The sequence below is a fragment of the Etheostoma spectabile genome, chromosome 5 (genome assembly GCF_008692095.1).
Source record: "Etheostoma spectabile isolate EspeVRDwgs_2016 chromosome 5, UIUC_Espe_1.0, whole genome shotgun sequence".
NCBI classification, from domain to species: domain Eukaryota; kingdom Metazoa; phylum Chordata; class Actinopteri; order Perciformes; family Percidae; genus Etheostoma; species Etheostoma spectabile.
In genome coordinates, this window is record NC_045737.1 from 32,170,929 (window position 1) to 32,189,626 (window position 18,698).

Sequence of the window (18,698 nt, forward strand, 5' to 3'; positions counted from 1 at the left end):
ATGAAACACAACAATAATTTTCCCCTCTGACAACAGACTGCAGTTTAAAACAATATAATTTTCAACACCTCACACACAAATTCTGTCATTTTTACATTGAAAGCGCTGACACTGGCTTACAAAAGGATTGAACTTTAACCTACTACACATTCAATTTGCAGGTACAAACTCTAATTGTGTATTTTATCTCTTTTGTCTTAAAAAAAAAAAAGCTTAATAGTACTCTGTGGTCAAATCTGAAATCAAATACAATGTGATCTGATATTCTGTTTATTTTGGAGAATTGCATTGCATCTATATATCTATAAACTTCTTTGCGTGACTATCCGTGGATTGGGATTGCCAACTTGATGGTGGCTATTATTTTAAGGAACTTACAGTTAGGAACTAAGTACCTTTTCCCTTTTTAGGTAGGGATCAGCTTCTGTAATTACAGTTTACAGTTCCTGGAATAAAATGCACTCTCATTGTAAGAAATAATTTGTCTATGTTGACAAAACTGCAAAATTGAGATTTAGAATCACATGCGTGGTAGCACACAGTGATGCTTATTGTAGCTGTAGTTAGTTATTGTAGTTATGGAGATTAAAATGGCTTTTAAGTCTCTGCACAGACCTTGTGGATACATTTATCTGTGTCTTATGTAGTATTTAGTTAGTGTGCATCCTAGATTTTACTCCTCACTAGAATTTTCTTTCTGGACTTTGATTTTTTGGTAAATATTGATTATTGGAACAGCTACTCAAAATATTTGCTTGAGCCATGGAATCCCTCTGAACAATCATTGCTCCCCCTAAATGTTTCTCTGGGCAGACAGTAGTTGTTGGGGAAGATTCTAACCACCTGCAAACAGTGGCCATATTTTCTCTTTTTTTTTAGTTTCTGAGCAATCTCAGCCAATTCCAACACAATAGAACATGCTACGCATATTACAGTCTACAAGTTTATTTAAGAGGAACTATAGTACATATACAGAGGTGTCAACATTCAATACTCAGGCAGAAATATAGTTACTAGGGTTTAAAAATACTTGCTTTTTACTCAAGTAAAAGTGCATAAGTATTGCTTTCAAAACTACTTAACCCTCATGTCATCTTTGGGTTAAATTTGACCTGTTTTTGTTTTTTTTGCCACAAAAAATGGGCCGTCGAAATGAGCGCTGAAAATGTCAACGTTAAAAATATCAAAAAAACATCCAAAAAAAGAATCCACAACATTGAAAAAATGACAAAAATGTCTGGAAAAAGTAATAATAATATTGAAAAAAAAAGGACCGAAACGTTTCTTTTCATGGTTGACAGGAAGACAACACAAGGGTTAAAGTGTAAAAGTAATGTAAGAGGGTAAAAATGACATTTAGCGCCACAGGGGCCTACAGTGCACTACCCCACCTCCCCAAAAAGGCCATAATGACTATAATGTGATATTAAAATGTTAATGTTGAAACATTTTGGATGCATCTGTTACAGTTGCATTCATGCCCATTGAGAATACACTCATTTTAGTACAATGCAAATACATGAAAGAACCATATGTGTGTACTACTGAGCATTAACGTGTTTCATGGAGCGGAGGATATGATGACTAGTTGCTAAAAAGTATTGGAATGGTGCAAAAAGTCAAACTTCGGAGGCATGTTATCAATAGCCTTTATTGGAATGTTAATGTAAAGCTTAGCTGCAGGAGGGCAACGGATGTGACATAACAACACTGGACAAGAAAATTGCCGGTGCTTGGTTGGGACATTTAGGTCGAGTTCCCTTGCGTCTCTGCCACGGACGTTTTTCGTACTAAGCTTTCGTAATACGTCTGCTACTCCCTTGCTGGAGTGTGACCTGATTTGTTTCATGTTCTCATCCAACCACAATCAAATTCACTGGATCCGGATGGCGCGATTTATCTGGATAGGGTTTTTTTTTTTTTTTTGACAAGCCAAACTGAAATAGGAGTAACGAGGCTATTTTTAAAAATAAAAATAAGTAGAAAGTACAGGTAATTGCGTGAAAATGTAAGGAATAGAGGTAAAATGTATGCTGTGAAAATGATTACTCCAGTGAAGTATAGATACCCCGAATTTCTACTAAAGTGTAACGGAGTATTTGTACTTTACTTGACACCTCTGTACATATAGTACATTTTGGAAGATTGTGCTGAGAAGTATATGACCTTTAATTATCAGAATCAGAAATACTTTAGTGATCCCCAAAGGGAAATTCTGGGTTGTAGTTGCACAAATATTAGAAATATCAGAGTAAAAATATAAATAAAGAAATGTAAGGAGTGTGGATATGTACGGTATTTACATAGTTAAAGGAATATTATGATACAGTATGTACATAATTAACATAATTAAGGAGTTGCAATGGTGAAAAGTCATAATAATAATAATAATAATAGTAGCAGTTTAGTATTGCACACATTTCAAGCCAGTGTTATTGCACAAAACAGATAATAGTGTCCAGTTTCAACCTCTCTAAGTGTCTGTGTGTCAGCAATTAAGAGGGAGGCGTTTGATGGCCACATATACGTATGTACATATATGTATGCATGAATGTATGTACAGTATATATATTTTTTATTAACGTTTTACATGTTCAGACTACTACTACTACTCTGGAGTGCATGCCTTGCCCCCGGCTTATATTGCAACGTGGAGAGTTGAAATTTGAGCGATACATTGACGTTAGCAGGAATGTGTTACACGTGCCGCGACTGACTAGTCTTGTTTCATAAAAAGCTGCAGCCTGTGTACTGTACAGTATATCCACTGTCTTCTTGGTTGGAGCAAAAGCGTGTTGCCATGGAAGGGGGGAAAGACGTAGTTGGAAGGGGAAAGTAGTTACATAATGTCATTTTATACTGAAGTCTCCTAAAGCTAAAAATATAACTTGCTCTGCTTGCAACTTTTTAAATGCCTGAATGGGTTGTTAGTCCTCTTCAAGTCTCAACTTTGTGTTTCTTGTACATGGTAACGGGGAGGGCATTTCTTACTTCTTTACACAGGTTTTAGCTAGTAGGATTTAAAATGGCTTTCATTTGGTAAATGGTCAAAAATATGGTTTGTGTCTACATGGTACTGAAGCTCTGCTCTTTGAAAGTTGGTGCATAATGGGGAAACTTTGTAGAACGCTCACTGACTCAGTGGGCTTTTGCACTGTAATACTAGATGAGAGAGATTCAGCTGTACACTTGGATATCATTGAGCTGTGACAGAACTGCAACCCCCTGCAGCGTCACATTCATTTGTTAATCAGCAGCTTCAGTGATGTTACACAAACAGTACAGATTCCGTATATGAAAGGCCGAAATTAGGTTCACTGCAGGAGGCCGCTCTGGTCAATGAGCATTAGCTTGCATTTTGATTCTACTGGTATATTGTGTGCCTTGATACAGAGTCCACTCACTTAAGTTTGACAAGGTTTTGTCTTCAAACACACATGCACGTCCGGCTGCGCCATGTACAAGATCACAAAATGTTAGCATCAGTCAAATCCTCATATAGACCACCTATGATGTGTTGTAACACTAGAGTGTGTGACAGGGTGCTTTTTAGTCATGTGTTTTTGGTATTCTGAGACCACATGGCTTAGATATCTTGTTATCTATGACTCATGCACACGGCGTAGCTGCTGATGGGATTACATTTCCTTGGAATTGTACCTCGTACTGTTTCACGTAACAAATAAAACATGACTGATTGTCAGCATCTGAGATTAGGGTCAAGTACTTTTTTATCTTGGATCACAAGACAATAGCCTGTTTAAAACGGCTTTATATGTTTTAAAAAGGTTTTAAAGACTATGCCTTCAAAGGTTAATGACTGACCAGACGGATAAAGTCATTCAGTTCATATACAGTAACCATGTCATGAGTATTTCAACAACCCTAGTCACACAATAACTTTCATTGGTGAAAAAGTGAAAGTGAAATAAAAGTTAGAAAGGAGTAGTTTTTTATTGCTTTCAAATGACGTTTTGTCCATGTTGAAAAATTGATGATTGACATCCTGTGGTATCATCATCAGACTTGATACCAAGATTAGCATCACCAGGTTATTAAAGAGCAGTCACTCCTTTAGCGTGATAACATTAAGTTGTTTTGTTAGATGCATTTCATTGGGGGGGCTACCTAAAGTGTCCTTTAATTGTATGGAGGAGCACATGTTGAGTCTAGCTTTATGGAGATTTTGCAATGTTATTATTATTTTTAATTATAATTATTTTTTATGCTTTGTACTTTTCCCTTGCTGGGTGATTTAGGGAACTGTTACACACCTCTCATAGTGGTGCAGTCCGGGGTAGATTGAGAGCCATATAAAGGCAGTGGCATTTCGCTGCTGAAGAGAGGACAGAATTGATGATTGAGGATTGACGAGCTGCCACAAACATGTGCTTAGATAAGAATTGATTGATTGATCAATTGATTAGTTGTACAGAGTCTTGACAAGACGCCGTGCTGCCACAAACATGTGCTTAGGTAAGGATTAATTGATTGATTAGTTGTACAGAGTCTAGCAGCCGGGCTGCCCCAAACACGTGTTTTGGAAAGAATTGATCCATGGTACAGAGTATAGATGGTAAGCATGTGCTTTATTTCAGTTGGTAAAAGTACTTTTTTTTTTTTTTTTTTTAATTTTGCTCAAGTTTTCATTTGATAGTTTCAAGTTTGTTTTTTATTTTAAACTTTGTGAATTTGGCCACACTGTTAAGGACGCACACGTTGGAGTTAAAGAATTTTGCTTTCTTATCATTTTTTGACACTCTGGCCAAGCTACTTGACAATATCAAACACAAAATAATGGATTGCATATGTATTTGCATCCTTTGAAGAGTAGAGGCATTTAGTGGCATTGGTAATATATATCAGATTTGACAGATATATCAGACACTATCATCCCCCCCCCCCCCCCCCCCCCATTCGTCTCAGTCAAACTGCTCTACAAGCTCTGGCAAGTTGCATGGATATGGTGAGTGATGTTTCTAAGTAAATATCGAACATTTGAGTATATGTACTGTGTGTATATTGGGATGTATTTTGTGCGACTATTTCTCTAGAATCAATTTTTTTTTTTACCAATGTTTCACTCTAATATTTTCTGTTTATACAGTATAGTCAACGGCAACTACATCACATCAGTTTCCAGCAAAGCAGAAAATGCAGAAAATCCATGTTTACAAATAAAATAAATGCCAGACTGACATGTGGTATCATGACATAATGTCCCTAGAAGTGTATTATTCAACTTTTGTTTTTGTTAAAGAATGGAGGCGAAAAAAATCGCAATACTCAAAACTATGGAATCGCAATAGCTCTACAATTGCAATAAATAAAAATCACGTTACAAATAGAATTGGCACACATGTATCGTAAAAGAATCAAATGGGGACAAAGGCATATCGTCCCAGCCCTAATACAGCCACACTGCTTTGTGTTGGTATTTGTTCAATACACTGAATCCTAATTGCGCTTATTTTAACGTTCAACATACCATGTGTGTGTTTTCTTCAGAGTGGATAACTTTGGCCTGGGTCTGCTGCTTAAGACTAAGCAGATCAAGAGGATGATCTCTTCATACGTCGGGGAGAATGCCGAGTTTGAGCGACAGTATCTGGCGGGGGAGTTGGAAGTGGAACTTACACCCCAGGTTGGTCAGAAAAAAACCCCATTTGGACTGGTTTGTACATTAATACCCAAGGAAGGTCAACATCAAGGGCAACTGGACTGGGTTTAAGGTACTTGAACCTGTTTCGTCTCTCTTCAGTTTAGTCGAAACGTCTTTGTGCCCCCTCTAACCAAGCCCTTGATTTTAATCTTCCTTGGATGACTATGACGTCAGTGACTGAGATCCTTCGCAGACGTGCGTTTTCTCCACAAGTACAAACGATGTCGCACATAAAAACACAAACTCAGTCAAGAAATCTTGATCGGCTGGACAGAGATGGTTGCTTAAAGAGAAGCTCCTGGCCCAAATTTGTCAAATAGTTGATAGGTCTGGATTCATAATGACCTGTCAGCCTTTCAGCTCTCTGGAACTCAGAAACCTGCTGTGTTTGCTGGACTTAAAGCTGTAAAGAGGATGATTGCGACCCGTCGGAAAATGCCACACGGCCTGGCTATCCGCACATGACCTCTAACTTGCGCAGGTGTCCCTTGTCTTGTGTGTGTGTGTGTGTGTGTGTGTGTGTGTGTGTGTGTGTGTGTTGTGTGTGTGTGTGTGTGTGTGTGGTGTGTGTGTGTGTGTGTGTGTGTGTGTGTGTGTGTGGTGTGTGTTGTGTGTGTGTGTGTGTGTGGTGTGTGTGTGGTGTGTGTGTGTGTGTGTGTGTGTGTGTGTGTGTGTGTGTGGTGTGTGTGGTCACCCTCCCTCCGTCTTTCCTCTGTTTAATTATTATTTGTAAAAATGTTGTTAGATGTTATAATTTTTTTGTTGGCCAGTGTATTTATTGTAGTTGTCACAGTTTATTTCTTAAATATGTAAAAAAATAAATAATAATAATAAAATTTGATCACAAAAAAAGTCTTGACATGTTAAATTCTGACATCCAAAGGAAGTATAAACAAAGTCGTGCAGTTGACATTTCTATGTTGTGCTAATCTTTTAACCTGACACCCTTCCCCCACAGGGAACCCTCGCAGAGAGGATCCGGGCTGGGGGGGCTGGGGTTCCAGCCTTCTTCACAGCCACTGGCTATGGCACACTGATCCAAGAGGGAGGCTCCCCTATTAAGTACAACAAAGATGGCAGCATTGCCATCGCCAGTGAGAAGAGAGAGGTGAGCGTGTTGTCAATGGCTTGTGTTTATCCAGACCCATGGCCACTTTTCCTGAGAGTTTGTTTAGTGGTTTGAGAGCTGCTGTCAAACTTAGGTGTGGTACTTTAAAGTAGTCTTGAATCCACCTCTGGCACCTATCCTTATTTGCTTCCCAAAAGCTTGTTGTAATTTTTGCCAGAAGTGAAAGACAACTTCCACTCCGTGCTTTGGATAAATGAACCAGCATAGGCTTTACATTATAAAAACATGCTGAAGGAGGACGTTTCTCATGTGAATATATGCATTTAGAGCACAGAGCAAGACTCACGTCTGGGAACGTTACCAGCATTTTCAAATGAAAATTGCAACTCGTTTGTCCGGTTTGGTTCTAGTGTTGTAGCAGGCCCCATTTTACTGCATTTCAATAATGAGATAAAAAAATCTGAAGTTCTTCACGTTCAAAATAGTGCTTTTCACAGATGGCGTAATGCCTTGCCGTGAATGTTTGTTGTGCTATTGATTTTCTTGAGTGAACGATAGAAAATCAGCAGAAATGACTAATCTAGGTCTGGAGTCAAGTATCTGGGCCAAAGGTGGAAATGCTGTAAAACAGGTCCCCAGAATTACCCTTCGGGGATCAATAAAGTATTTCTGATTCTGATTCGTCCTCAACTGCATCCAGAGCCACTCACTCCATGACTTGTGTGTCAATGAACAGGTGCGGGAGTTCAATGGCAAGCACTACATCATGGAAAAGGCCATCACCGGAGACTTTGCACTGGTCAAGGCATGGAAAGCTGACAAGGCCGGGAACATTATTTTCAGGTAACAGATGACATGGAATGCAAGCAGCTTACCCGTCACACATCAGCAGCACAGACCTTTTGTATTGTGACAATACCAGTGTGTATCTAGTAAAGGTTTCAGCTTCTTCCTGCCTCAGAGCCCATTACACTAGTCTTAATCACCTTGCCTGTGTTTGCACAACATGCTTCTGATGTCATGTGATGAGAGTGAAACGGTAACTTAAGAAAAGGTTGGATTTTGTTTTGCAGTTTGAGATGTTCTTAGCAATGGGAATTCAATTATTTGAACCTAAATTTTTCATGATGTCTTCGAAGGATGTGCTGTATGGACTGATTCTAATCAGTTTTAGCTACATTGTTTTCTTTTGTTAGTTCTAACTTTGTGAACATATCACAGTATTTACATTAGCTTCTATTAGAGCCCGACTGATATATCGGGCATTTCCCGATATATCGGTATTGGCATTTATAATGGCCAATAAAAAAAATCAAAATCAGAATAATTTATAATGACAAATAAATGATTCTTATAAGTTAATATTTAACAAATAAAATGAGGGCAGTAGAGGGCGCTCTACAACGTCCCTGTTTATTTTATTGTGTTTTTGTTCAAAGGACTTTAAGTTTCATATCTTAAGTTTGTATTTTTATACATTTTATTTATAACTTTAATATATTTTAATGTTCTGTTGTGACAATAAAACAAATTAACATATTATTTTATCTTGAATTATTAAGACGGCACACTCATTCCAGGATAGGGTTAGGATCATCACTGATCATTACTAATTAAGTTCCAGGTCGACATATACATTATTTAGACCTATTCACGGATAACCTCATTGGTTCTAACACAATCTAATTAAGTATTGATCCTCCATCTAGAATCAGTATGGTAATTTAAACCAACCTGCTGTATAGATATCAGTAGCTGTAGTAAAGTCTTTCTCCACAAGAGTGCAGTCTCTTCCAGTTAACTAACATGCTATACTGGATATTAGATAGTGGATGTTACAATGAGAGTTTCTTGAGTTTATTGCGTATTCCTGCTTTCGGTTGAAATATTATAGTAATTATTGTTTCTTATTTGTTTTCACGTCATCTCTTTCTTGCTCTTCTATGTCAGGAAAACAGCCAGGAACTTCAACCAACCTATGTGCAAGGCAGCCAAAACCACCATAGTCGAGGTATGCATGCCTGATGTCTGCCTGGAACATGTACAGTGGCTAGAATGAGTCTACACACCCATGCAAAATTATAAAAAAAAAAAGAGGAGTAAAATATATTTTAATTCCAAAGGCAAAGGGAACTTTACCAGGATGCATAGTATCCTGGATCCATGAAATAACTGGCCTTTAAAAATAAAAATGTGCCTGCCTCTATGGGAATTTAACATAGGGGTGTGTACACTTATACCCACTGTATTTTAAGGAAGAACAGTTATCTATTAACAATACATCATTCATTCACAAAGAAAATTGGTGTCCTTAAAAGGTTAGATTTTCCTAAATTTTTTGAATTAAGGCATGAAGATTATTTCCAGAAGATGTTTTTTTATTCCTTATTTTAATCAATTTTAACATGGGCAAGCCACTGTACATGACACAACACTATCAGTACATCTCCATCAGTGAAGTCACTATCTCAGAATCTAGACTTCACCGTTCCTTTTTAATGGTTTTCATGCATTATGTAGCAACGACAGAATGAGCATGTGAACGTAATGAGCGTGTGAAATTGTCTTTCCACCCCACCACATAAATTTACAAATAATCTGTGTTTACAACATTTGAATTTAACGGTATTTAACTGTAGCCCATGACGAAAATGGGACACTTGAACCCGACCACACAAAGCTAGTAGTCTCCTATACACCAACAGTCATCATTAAACCACCCTCAAAGTGACAAGGTCCAAAAAAAAAAAGTAAAATCCTATTGTTTACACTGCATACACGGCATCTTACAGGTGGTCAGGCAGGTGTTTTATGCTTGTAGGCTGATAAGATCACATTGAATTCGGAATAGTCAGATATTAATAAGTTAGAAGTTTTAAGCTCTTAACCTCAGTCTGTACGGCCAAAAAGTAAGAATGCCCTGCGATCTTTGGGCTGTCTGTGTCACACCTTGTGTCATTCTATGTGTCTAGATTCGATTGTCAAGAAATGTGATCGCTCATCTATTCCCTCTGTGTTTGTTTGTGTGTGTGTGTGTGTGTGTGTGTCTCCCTCTCCGCACACCCGACACACAAAAGGCTTCACACCTCCCATATAGAAACCGTTTAATTAAGAGTGCAGCAGGGAGAAAAACTGCGTATGAGAAAACCACAAAACCCAGGTGCTTTCTGAAAAATAAATCAGTAGCGAAGGGGTCACCTGTAAATCTAATTGGGTTCCACAAAGCACATTTTCAATTATTCCACCGTTGCCAGACTTGAGATTTAGTCTTTTGTTGATTAGAAATGTCTGGGGCCAAGTGGGGAAAGTAAATTTCCTCACTCACTACAGAGCTGCTGCGGAAGCTTCCTAGGTGATTGGATCACTGAAATTTGGTTTATATTGGTTAGCACCGGAATTTAATTAGTTTTAAGACAGTATTTTGTACTGTTTTGCATCATGCCTAACCTGGTGTATGTGTTTGGACTACGCCCATGATACCAATGACGGATGTCAATGAATTATGGAGAATTGGTGCTATGGTAAAATTCTAATTAGCCGGTTTTCTTCTAAAGGGATAAGGAGACTAGTCACTAGCATAGCAGTGATGCCACTAGCAAATGTGTCCGTGTGACGTCTGCTGGAGTTGTGATGTAGACAGAAGTGACATGAATGATAATGCAGCTTTGCTCAGAGCGCTGCTTTATGAGATGCAAGCATAATTGGTTGGATTTAATATCAAACTGTCTGCCTTAACCTTTGTTCGCCCAGAATCATCTGCTCAGGGTTATTTTTGGTGAGTGGAGAGCATGAAACAATTGTTTAATGGATTTAGAGACCCAGGCTGCATTTGGACTGAGTAACAGAAGCGTGTTTTTTTTTTTTTTTCCCAATTCCCAGGTGCATTGCTAAGATTGTTTGTGTGGTATACAGCAGAGAGAGAGAGAGAGAGAGAGAGAGAGAGGGTTGAAAGCGAGATTTAGGTCCCACATTATCACCAGCTTCCAGGAAGCAGGACTGAGAGAAAACAGCTTCTGCAAACTCTCATGTATTCAGAAAAAGTAGCGTGGCTTCATTTTTCCAACATGGACACAGCATATCCAGCTTTTAATAGAGTACTAGACATTTTGCCCAAAGAAATATTATTATAAATTGCCTATTTCTGAAAAGAATTAATGGCCCAATCAATTAATCTTACCCGAAAAAAAACATCCCAGAACCTGTCACAGATCATTTTAATGTGGGAAAGGAAAGCATCACATTTGCATCTGAACTTAATTTAATCCATTTCAAATGTAATGTTATGTTCCTTACCAGACTGTGTCAAAGAAATGTGTCAGTTTCAGCCTAGTCTTTGAAGATTTTGCATTTCGCTCTGTTTTCATGTTCAAATCACAAATAGTACTTTCAGACACTTGTCATCCACGGATGAAATAAATGCTTTTTATTCCGGCGGGGCATTGAGTGTGACTACAGTCTGACAAATTATATCAAACAGGATTTAGTACATTTCCAAACTATCTTCCTCACATTCAGTGGTTATTCATTTGTTTTAGCCTCATCCTTATTTGACGCACCTCAAATTCCAACATGTAAATATGTGTCCAAATGTAAAATAAATACCAAATAAATAAGAAAATTGCCTTTTTAAAAATGTATTTGGAATGGCATTCATTAGGCGTGTGTTTAAGTACTTGGAATCCCATTATAGCTTTATCTTATCATCGCATCAGGTGTGTGTCCGATTGTACCCGCCATTTTCTTTTTATGGTGCCTTTTTTATGGCAGTAACATGAACATTATCTATGACAGGCCTACTTGTCGGTGACAATAAAATGATACACCTGTATTTCAAGAGCATTTTTATCTCTGATATCCAGCTCTCTGAAAGTGAATGTATCTTGAGGATTCATTCTCAGTCATAAATCTTGGTATATGGCGTCAATATTGACCCTTCTGTCCTGGTGCGCTAGTTAATGCTCGTGAAAGAACAAACAAGACAAGTTCAGGTGTTTTCGAAGCCATTTGTTTAACTTGCTAGCACTCTGGCGGTCATGTGACACGGTGAGCTGCTTGTCGGCTGTACCAGATTTCTTCCTCCGTAGCCTTTCGTGCAGCCCAGGAGGCTGAAGCTGTTCAGGGGCCACGCAATTCATTGTCATCAAAGGGCACAAATGTCAGGCCACTGTGCCGTGCGACTGACAGGACAAGGGCAAATCGGGTAGAATAAGTATTAAGCACTTCTCATTTTCAGTCAAAGGGTAGCAACAGCAGTTATAGCAAGGCCAGCCAGTACAACTAGGTTGATTTATTAGATTAGTTGAAAACTTCAAATCAGTTGCGAAATGAATTCCTCTAATCGGAGTTAAGGAAACTCTAGTCTATATCCTTGACGTTGACTTCCAAGATTGCTCCGGTGTCGCAGGAAATTCCGCCGGATGCATGTATTTCTCCAATTCTCCATGTCTCTCTCTCTGTCTGTCTCTCTCTCTCTCTCTCTCTCACCCCCAACCGGTCGAGGCAGATGCCTCCCCACCCTGAGCCATGGTTCTGCTCGAGGTTTCTGCCTCTTAAAGGGAAGTTTTTCCTTGCCTCTGTCGCCTAGTGCTTGCTCTTGGTGGGAACGGTTGGGTTTCTGTAAATAACATCACAGAGTATGGTCCAGACCTGCTCTTTTATGGAAAGCGCTGTGAGACAACGGTTGTTGGGATTTGGCGCTATATAAATAAAATTTAATTTAATTTAATTTTCACCGGCGTCCGTTTCCTCCTGCTTTCTTTGTGTTGGAATTTTAAACTCCGGTGGATTTACAAGGACTAATGGTTGACTGATCTCTGCAGGGTACATTGAGCCAGCTAGCTAGACTATGTGTCAAATCTGAGTTTTGTAATATTTTACAGCGTCTCGGTGCGGAGCCGCCCATGACGTTTGTGATTGGTTTAAAGAAATGGCCAGAGCAGGTTTTTCTCCCCTCCCAGAATGCTATGTGGACTAGCCAGACCTTCTTCCGCTCCACAGCGTGTGGATGGTCTGGCAAAGCTAGACTAAGGAAACTCCAAAATCCCCCCCTATCAGTATATCTGATCATAGAATATCAACACATTGGTGGAGACGGGAGACAGAAATGGTTAAACTCACCTCAAGTTCTTGCTAAAGAACCAAGAACAGACAGACTGTGGTGATTGGGTCTCCCTAACCACTTTTAAATCCACACTCATTTTGCCTCTGTTTCTGTTTTGTCACTGCAAAGCCTCATTACGGCTACAGCGAGTTGTCACCACGCGTCAGTCTCCGTTTTCTTGACATTTGCTTTCCCATGAGATCGCGTGAGCGAGATCACATGACCCGGAGCATTGCTCCCTCTGGCACGGGAACCTCGATATCCTGTACTACGTGATGTGTCATTATTTCCGAATGTTGTAGTGTTTGAGATTAGGGAAAAGTGAAGATTCTCCTTACGTACATGTGCAGCCTGATTTAAAAAATCGTCTCAGATGTTCTGTAGTCTAATCCCAGCTGGAGGCTCAGTAAATGTGTGCATTGTATTCAAGCCCTCAGGTGCTAACAGACGTGTAGCTATGTAACGTTCTGACTCGACTTCTGCACGACATCAACGGCAAATCCTGGGAAGAATAAGAATTGTATTATACATTACATCATGACAAGCCAAGTGCCATTATTATCAGATTAAACGTTGACAACAGTCACCACTGCAGCTTCATTCCCTCAGGTCAGTCACCACTGGCGCATCATTGTAGTCCACGTCCAGATCCTGATACATACATTTACTGTTTACTTATTCTATACTGCAAGAGGCACAGAGGGTGTCGGAAAACAAGATAACGTTTAAGTACTTTTAAAATGACCAGATCATCACCAGCTCCTGCCATGGTTACTAGGCAACCAAACCCTGCTATTCAATTGTTGAAGTCTCCACGGTATCCAGCTGGTTTAGTAATTCCCATATCGCAGTACAGTAAAAGGCCCCTATTGCATTGTGGGATATCATACACAAGAGACTGAATAGAATCCGAATCAGTCACAGTAAAAGACTCAACTGTATTGTGTTACCGTGGCAGTGTAGTACCAACCAGTTATGCATGAATTAAATGTATGCATTTTTTGCTATGTTGGGTTGGTTTAACCCAGCTGGAGGTCTAAAGGATATAAATGACCTCCATCCCCAGGGTTTAGCCGTAGCCTCCCACTGTACATATGTGTTGAAACAAAAATAGCTACAAAAAACCTTCACATTTGCAAAAAAAAGAAATCTGTTAGTCTTAAATCATGAATTGGATTTTTTTTTTTCGGCCTCAGAATGATACTTGTGATCATCATGTCATCATTTGTTGGTCCATGTTTATCACAGCCCACATGTTTAATGTGTTCATCAGCACTTTTTTATGCCTTGTTGAGTTTTCTTGCCTTGTTTTTGACCCTTGACTAATTCCATTGCTCGAGCTACTGTTGGCAAATAATTATAAATCTGCTCATTTCCCCCATCATTTCCTGCCTAAACATGTGTATCGATTAGCTATTCTACATAAGATGTGTAATTTCTGCAGAAAGTTGTGGAGAAGGGTGTTGTGTCTGTCCCGTTTCTTTGGTTTACCACCACAATGTTATAAAAGTGATATAAAGCATCATTTAATAGATTCCGTATCTGCAAGTTATAAAAAAATCTATATTGTGCAGTATGGTAATGGCACTTGTTTTCAATCAGTATATCTATAAAGGTTGAGTCAAAGTTAACATTGTCCTCAGTATTTACCCAGGACCGGTGGTAATTGCAGGGCAGGCTAATTTCTTTCCCACACCAAATGTCTGTAATAACAATGGCCAGATGGGCGTAAAAGCCTTTGACATCCGTGACATCCTTTCCCCCCCCCCTCTAACAGTGTGTGTGTGCTCGTTTGTAGGAAAGAAAGGCAACATCATGTCACTGATAGCCATGACATTGTATTTAGATCTCCATTTGAGATGTGAGACTGCACATCAATCCATGAATTGGCGACCTTGATAGTATAGAGGACAATAAAATGTATTCATAGTACACTAAGAAGTGAGCTCATGAATCAAAGGAGCAATATTTACTACTCACAGCTTGTGTTTAAGAGGGATACTGCGGTCCAAATTCGAAATACTGTACAGAGTAGTCTCCCCCCCCCCCCCATCCGGCCCCTCTTTTCAGACTTGAAGCTCATGTGGGTTGCCAAGTTGAGAACGCTGAACCCAACGTCCGTCGACGTCATTGTTAGCGAGACGTTGGCTATGTAGACGGTCATAGATAAATATACGTCCTATATATCCTTAATATCTGATGACATATCATGGTCATTTTGTGATTTAATACCGGAAATATATTACATATTACACATATCTTGTAAGCCAAGGAATAAAACGTGATAACGTAGCCGAGTTACAAGATCAAATCCTATTCTACATTCATGTGTCAATTCTCTGAAAGGAAGTTTAGGTGGTCTTTTTGTCCAGTTTTGTTTTTAAATATAAAATCCATATTGGCGCCTACAGTGGTCGACTGAATGTAGTCTGAGGTCAGGCCTCTCCTGCCTTAATTCACCCATTTGAAGATATAGTCCCATGTTAAGCTGTACAGAAAAGCAAATTAATATTTTTAATAACCAGTGTGTCTTGCAGCGTACCTTTTTAAATGATACTGCTGCCGGTATTTAATCATCTGCACTGCCAAAAAGGTTTTTTGCTAAAGCACTGCTTCAATTTATAATACTTCTTCCTGAATGGTCCCACTGAGCATTTGGGGGATGGCATTTACTTGTGTAAGAGTAAGTTTGGCATAGACTTCACTAGGCAGAAAAGGGGAAAGTAAATATCAATTAAAAAAAAAAAAGATTATGGGAGGCATTAGAAGGGGAAGACAGATTTGCTGAACATGCAAGCGCAATGTTTGAATTGGCAAATTTGCATGTTCTCCGCTCTGACTGTAAGTCCAAAGTCCCCTGATGACTATCATCTGAATATGAAGCACATTGCACGGAGGCTTATGCGTTCTTTGAAATCTTAACCGTACCATTTGAGCGTAGAGTGGAGTTCCATATCCTTATGATACAATGTCTTTTAACGTGCCATGTGTTATTCGAAAAATGCATTTTTAGCTCCTGTAATGCTGTCAGGGTTTGTGTTGGCCGGCTGTCTCCAATTCTCTGGATACCGTGACGGCTGTCATAGGTGAGGCAAGTTTCCACTGAGAGGAAACAGATAGCTCATGTTGTCAGTATTCTGGGTTACAGGATAAAGTCGGAGCTAAGCCCCGGAAGATGCAGCAGAGCATGGCCAAATGCCCACACACGCATATGCGCACTGGGAGGGAGATGGAAAGGCTATAAAAAAAATAAAAATAACAGGATAATTAGTGTGTGGTGTCACTGTTATCCTCATGCTCCGTCACCCGTAGCCACACCATCTTTTTTCTGACCCAAACATGAAGGAACGAGGAAACCTGGGGAAAACATGGTATGCATCACCACTGTTGGGGGTTTATTCTGGGAATCTGGTAGCATTGTGATCAGTCAGTTTGAGATTAACAAGATTTGACAAGGCTTTCAGCATTAAAAAGCACAAACCCTCGGAAAAGTGCTTGTTGTGTCCCCAGAGGGCACTTTGATTCCCTCTATTCCCCTGCCAGTATAATTTATGCTTTGCTCTGGGCTCATTGATGTAAAAACAGTTCTACAAATACAGGAATATCAATGTGTGTGTCTGTGCGCGTGCCTGTTTGCTGGCTCCACACACCTGCGTGTGTGTTTCTAGTGTGTGTGTTTTTTTTTTAAAATTTTTTTTCACACTTCTATCTGTCCCCGTCCGTTGATCATCCTGTGTGAACTGCATCCGAGCGCTGGTGCAGCCGGGACACATCACCTAGATGAAAGGGACGGGAGGCTTTTTTATGTACACAGCGTATTTAAATTGCATGAGCTTGTCATTGTGCTGGGACTTAGCTTTGGAAGGCTAATTGAATATCGAGCTGAATGCATTTGTTTGCATGTGTTTGGGAACAAACGGAAGTGGCGAAACCCATTTCTGAGGTGTTATTTTTTGTAAAATGTTTGTGTTGGTGTTGGTTTTTATAGGGCACACTATTTGACACTCGTTGATTGAGAATAAAAAAATAAGGGATTGACATTGTTCATTAAATGAATTCATCTGACGTCTTAAAATTCATGCCACCAAATATTTGCTGTGATTCCTTTGCAACCGAGTCTTCCCTATTTCATTACTGTAAGTGTTTCATAATGCGATGAGCTCAATCTTGCATGATGAAGATGTCTATGTAAATCATTCTTCTCACAAAAGACAGATCGAGCCCCCAGAGAAAGATGTGGGTGGATGTGTGGGACTGCTGTATCAATTCTCTCGCGCTACCAATCTCATCTTGCATGGCCTCGTTTCCACCGTGGAGCATGGAGATTTACCATAACCCGACCAAGGGAACCAGAAAGAGTCTAAAATCACTCTCTAGCCCTGAGTGGCCCTAGCTCACCACAGACCAAAGCCTACGTATCCATGACAACGCTAAGATGGGATCCACTCTTAGCCATTGACTCCTCTCAGTCAGCGCTGAGTGCTGAGGGAGGAAGTGGAGATAAAGAGAGCTTCACTTGAATTTGTATGTAAATGGAATAAGTAGGTTACATTCTGAGCTACACAGAAGTGAAGCACAGAAATGTGAAAGGGAGGAGGAGAATTGTAGTATATTGCCGTGGTTAGTTCCCCTTTTGGTCCCCAAAGATGTGATAACACTCTTCTTTTTTCATTTAATTTTGTGTCATTTCAAGTGCTTTTCCCCCTTGAAGAATCTTCAGGAAAAACAAAATTGAGTCTCCTCCCTCATGGGAGCCTCTTCTTTTTGATAAAGGAAAAACAGTCCTCTTTAAGAATGACCAGCTTAGTTTAAATCTAATGTTGACTTAAAATCTCAGGGACCACTGTGTTCAATAACACAGCCTACAAATATGAGCATGACATCGGAGTTTTAGGAGCTGGAGCAGGTGGCAGGTGGTCCCTGCAGGTGGCATTGTGGCAGGCGGATATAAAAATCCACCTGCCACAATGACTTTTCCCCAGCCATTTTTTTTTTTTTTCTTTGCCTCGTAAAGGCGAAAACTAGGAATCGCATGAATGTTTCCCGAAACAGCAATCCCAAATTCTCCAACTGCGCTGCTTTCATGGACGTCAGTGCCTCGACCCCAGCGGAATCCTCCGGAAGCGCAACCTTTGATAGATTACAACTTATTGTGCGTAGGTGGCTTTTTGATGACTCATGATCCTTAATTACTTCTAATTTTTTAGTCTCAATTACAAATGATTTTTGACTTTGCTTTCTCTGAGCCGTGCACACGACAGTCACTGCGGTACATTTTGTCCTGTACTGCTGTCATAAATCAGCCTCTCACGAACTTTGCCGTTGTCGCCAATTTGTATTAAACTGTCTTCTTTGACTTTTCTTTGACCCATGCTTATCTTTTTGTTGGTTGTTTTTTTCAGCCGGCGTCTTTACCCCAGCAACGTGCCGCCGGATCTTTAGCTGAAATCCATCAAAATGACAGACTTTGTTTGAATAAAAAAGAACAACAGTTGCAAAAAAGCCTAATGAATGATTCAATTCTCATTGGCTACCAGCCACATTGGCAGGTAGCCAATGTGGATTGACAGGTAGATTGACAGATTGCTAAATCCACCCGCCATTGGCGGGTGGTCTGGTGTTAATTTCAGGCCCTGCCTGTATGAGTGGAAGCTGTTGGCTCAGTTACTCATGTTATCTAAGGAGGAGGGAGCAGGTGCCTCATTCTGGGATTTCTATCCTGGACACGTTGAACCAACTCTGCTCAAATCAATAGCCATTTCCATCTGTGTCTAATTAGTCGCACAGCAATAACACTTCACTTCTGCTGCTGGACACTTTCTACATGAAAGTGATGCACGTTGGTCTCAGAGTCAGGAAAATGATTT

At 39.8% G+C, this 18,698-nt stretch overlaps 1 protein-coding gene and 1 long non-coding RNA gene across 2 annotated transcripts in view; one reads left to right on the forward strand and one right to left on the reverse strand.

Annotated features, from left to right (window-relative positions):
- The window catches only part of LOC116689561 (uncharacterized), a 414,017-nt gene that overhangs the window by 369,876 nt on the left and 25,443 nt on the right, over positions 1 to 18,698 (reverse strand). The window lies entirely within an intron of this gene.
- Positions 1 to 18,698, forward strand: part of oxct1a (3-oxoacid CoA transferase 1a) — a 55,922-nt gene that overhangs the window by 5,594 nt on the left and 31,630 nt on the right. Inside the window, exons 4-7 of the mRNA XM_032516099.1 lie at positions 5,509 to 5,644; positions 6,621 to 6,770; positions 7,468 to 7,574; positions 8,682 to 8,742. Of these exons, the coding sequence (XP_032371990.1) occupies positions 5,509 to 5,644; positions 6,621 to 6,770; positions 7,468 to 7,574; positions 8,682 to 8,742 (454 nt within the window). The remainder of the gene's footprint in view (positions 1 to 5,508; positions 5,645 to 6,620; positions 6,771 to 7,467; positions 7,575 to 8,681; positions 8,743 to 18,698) is intronic.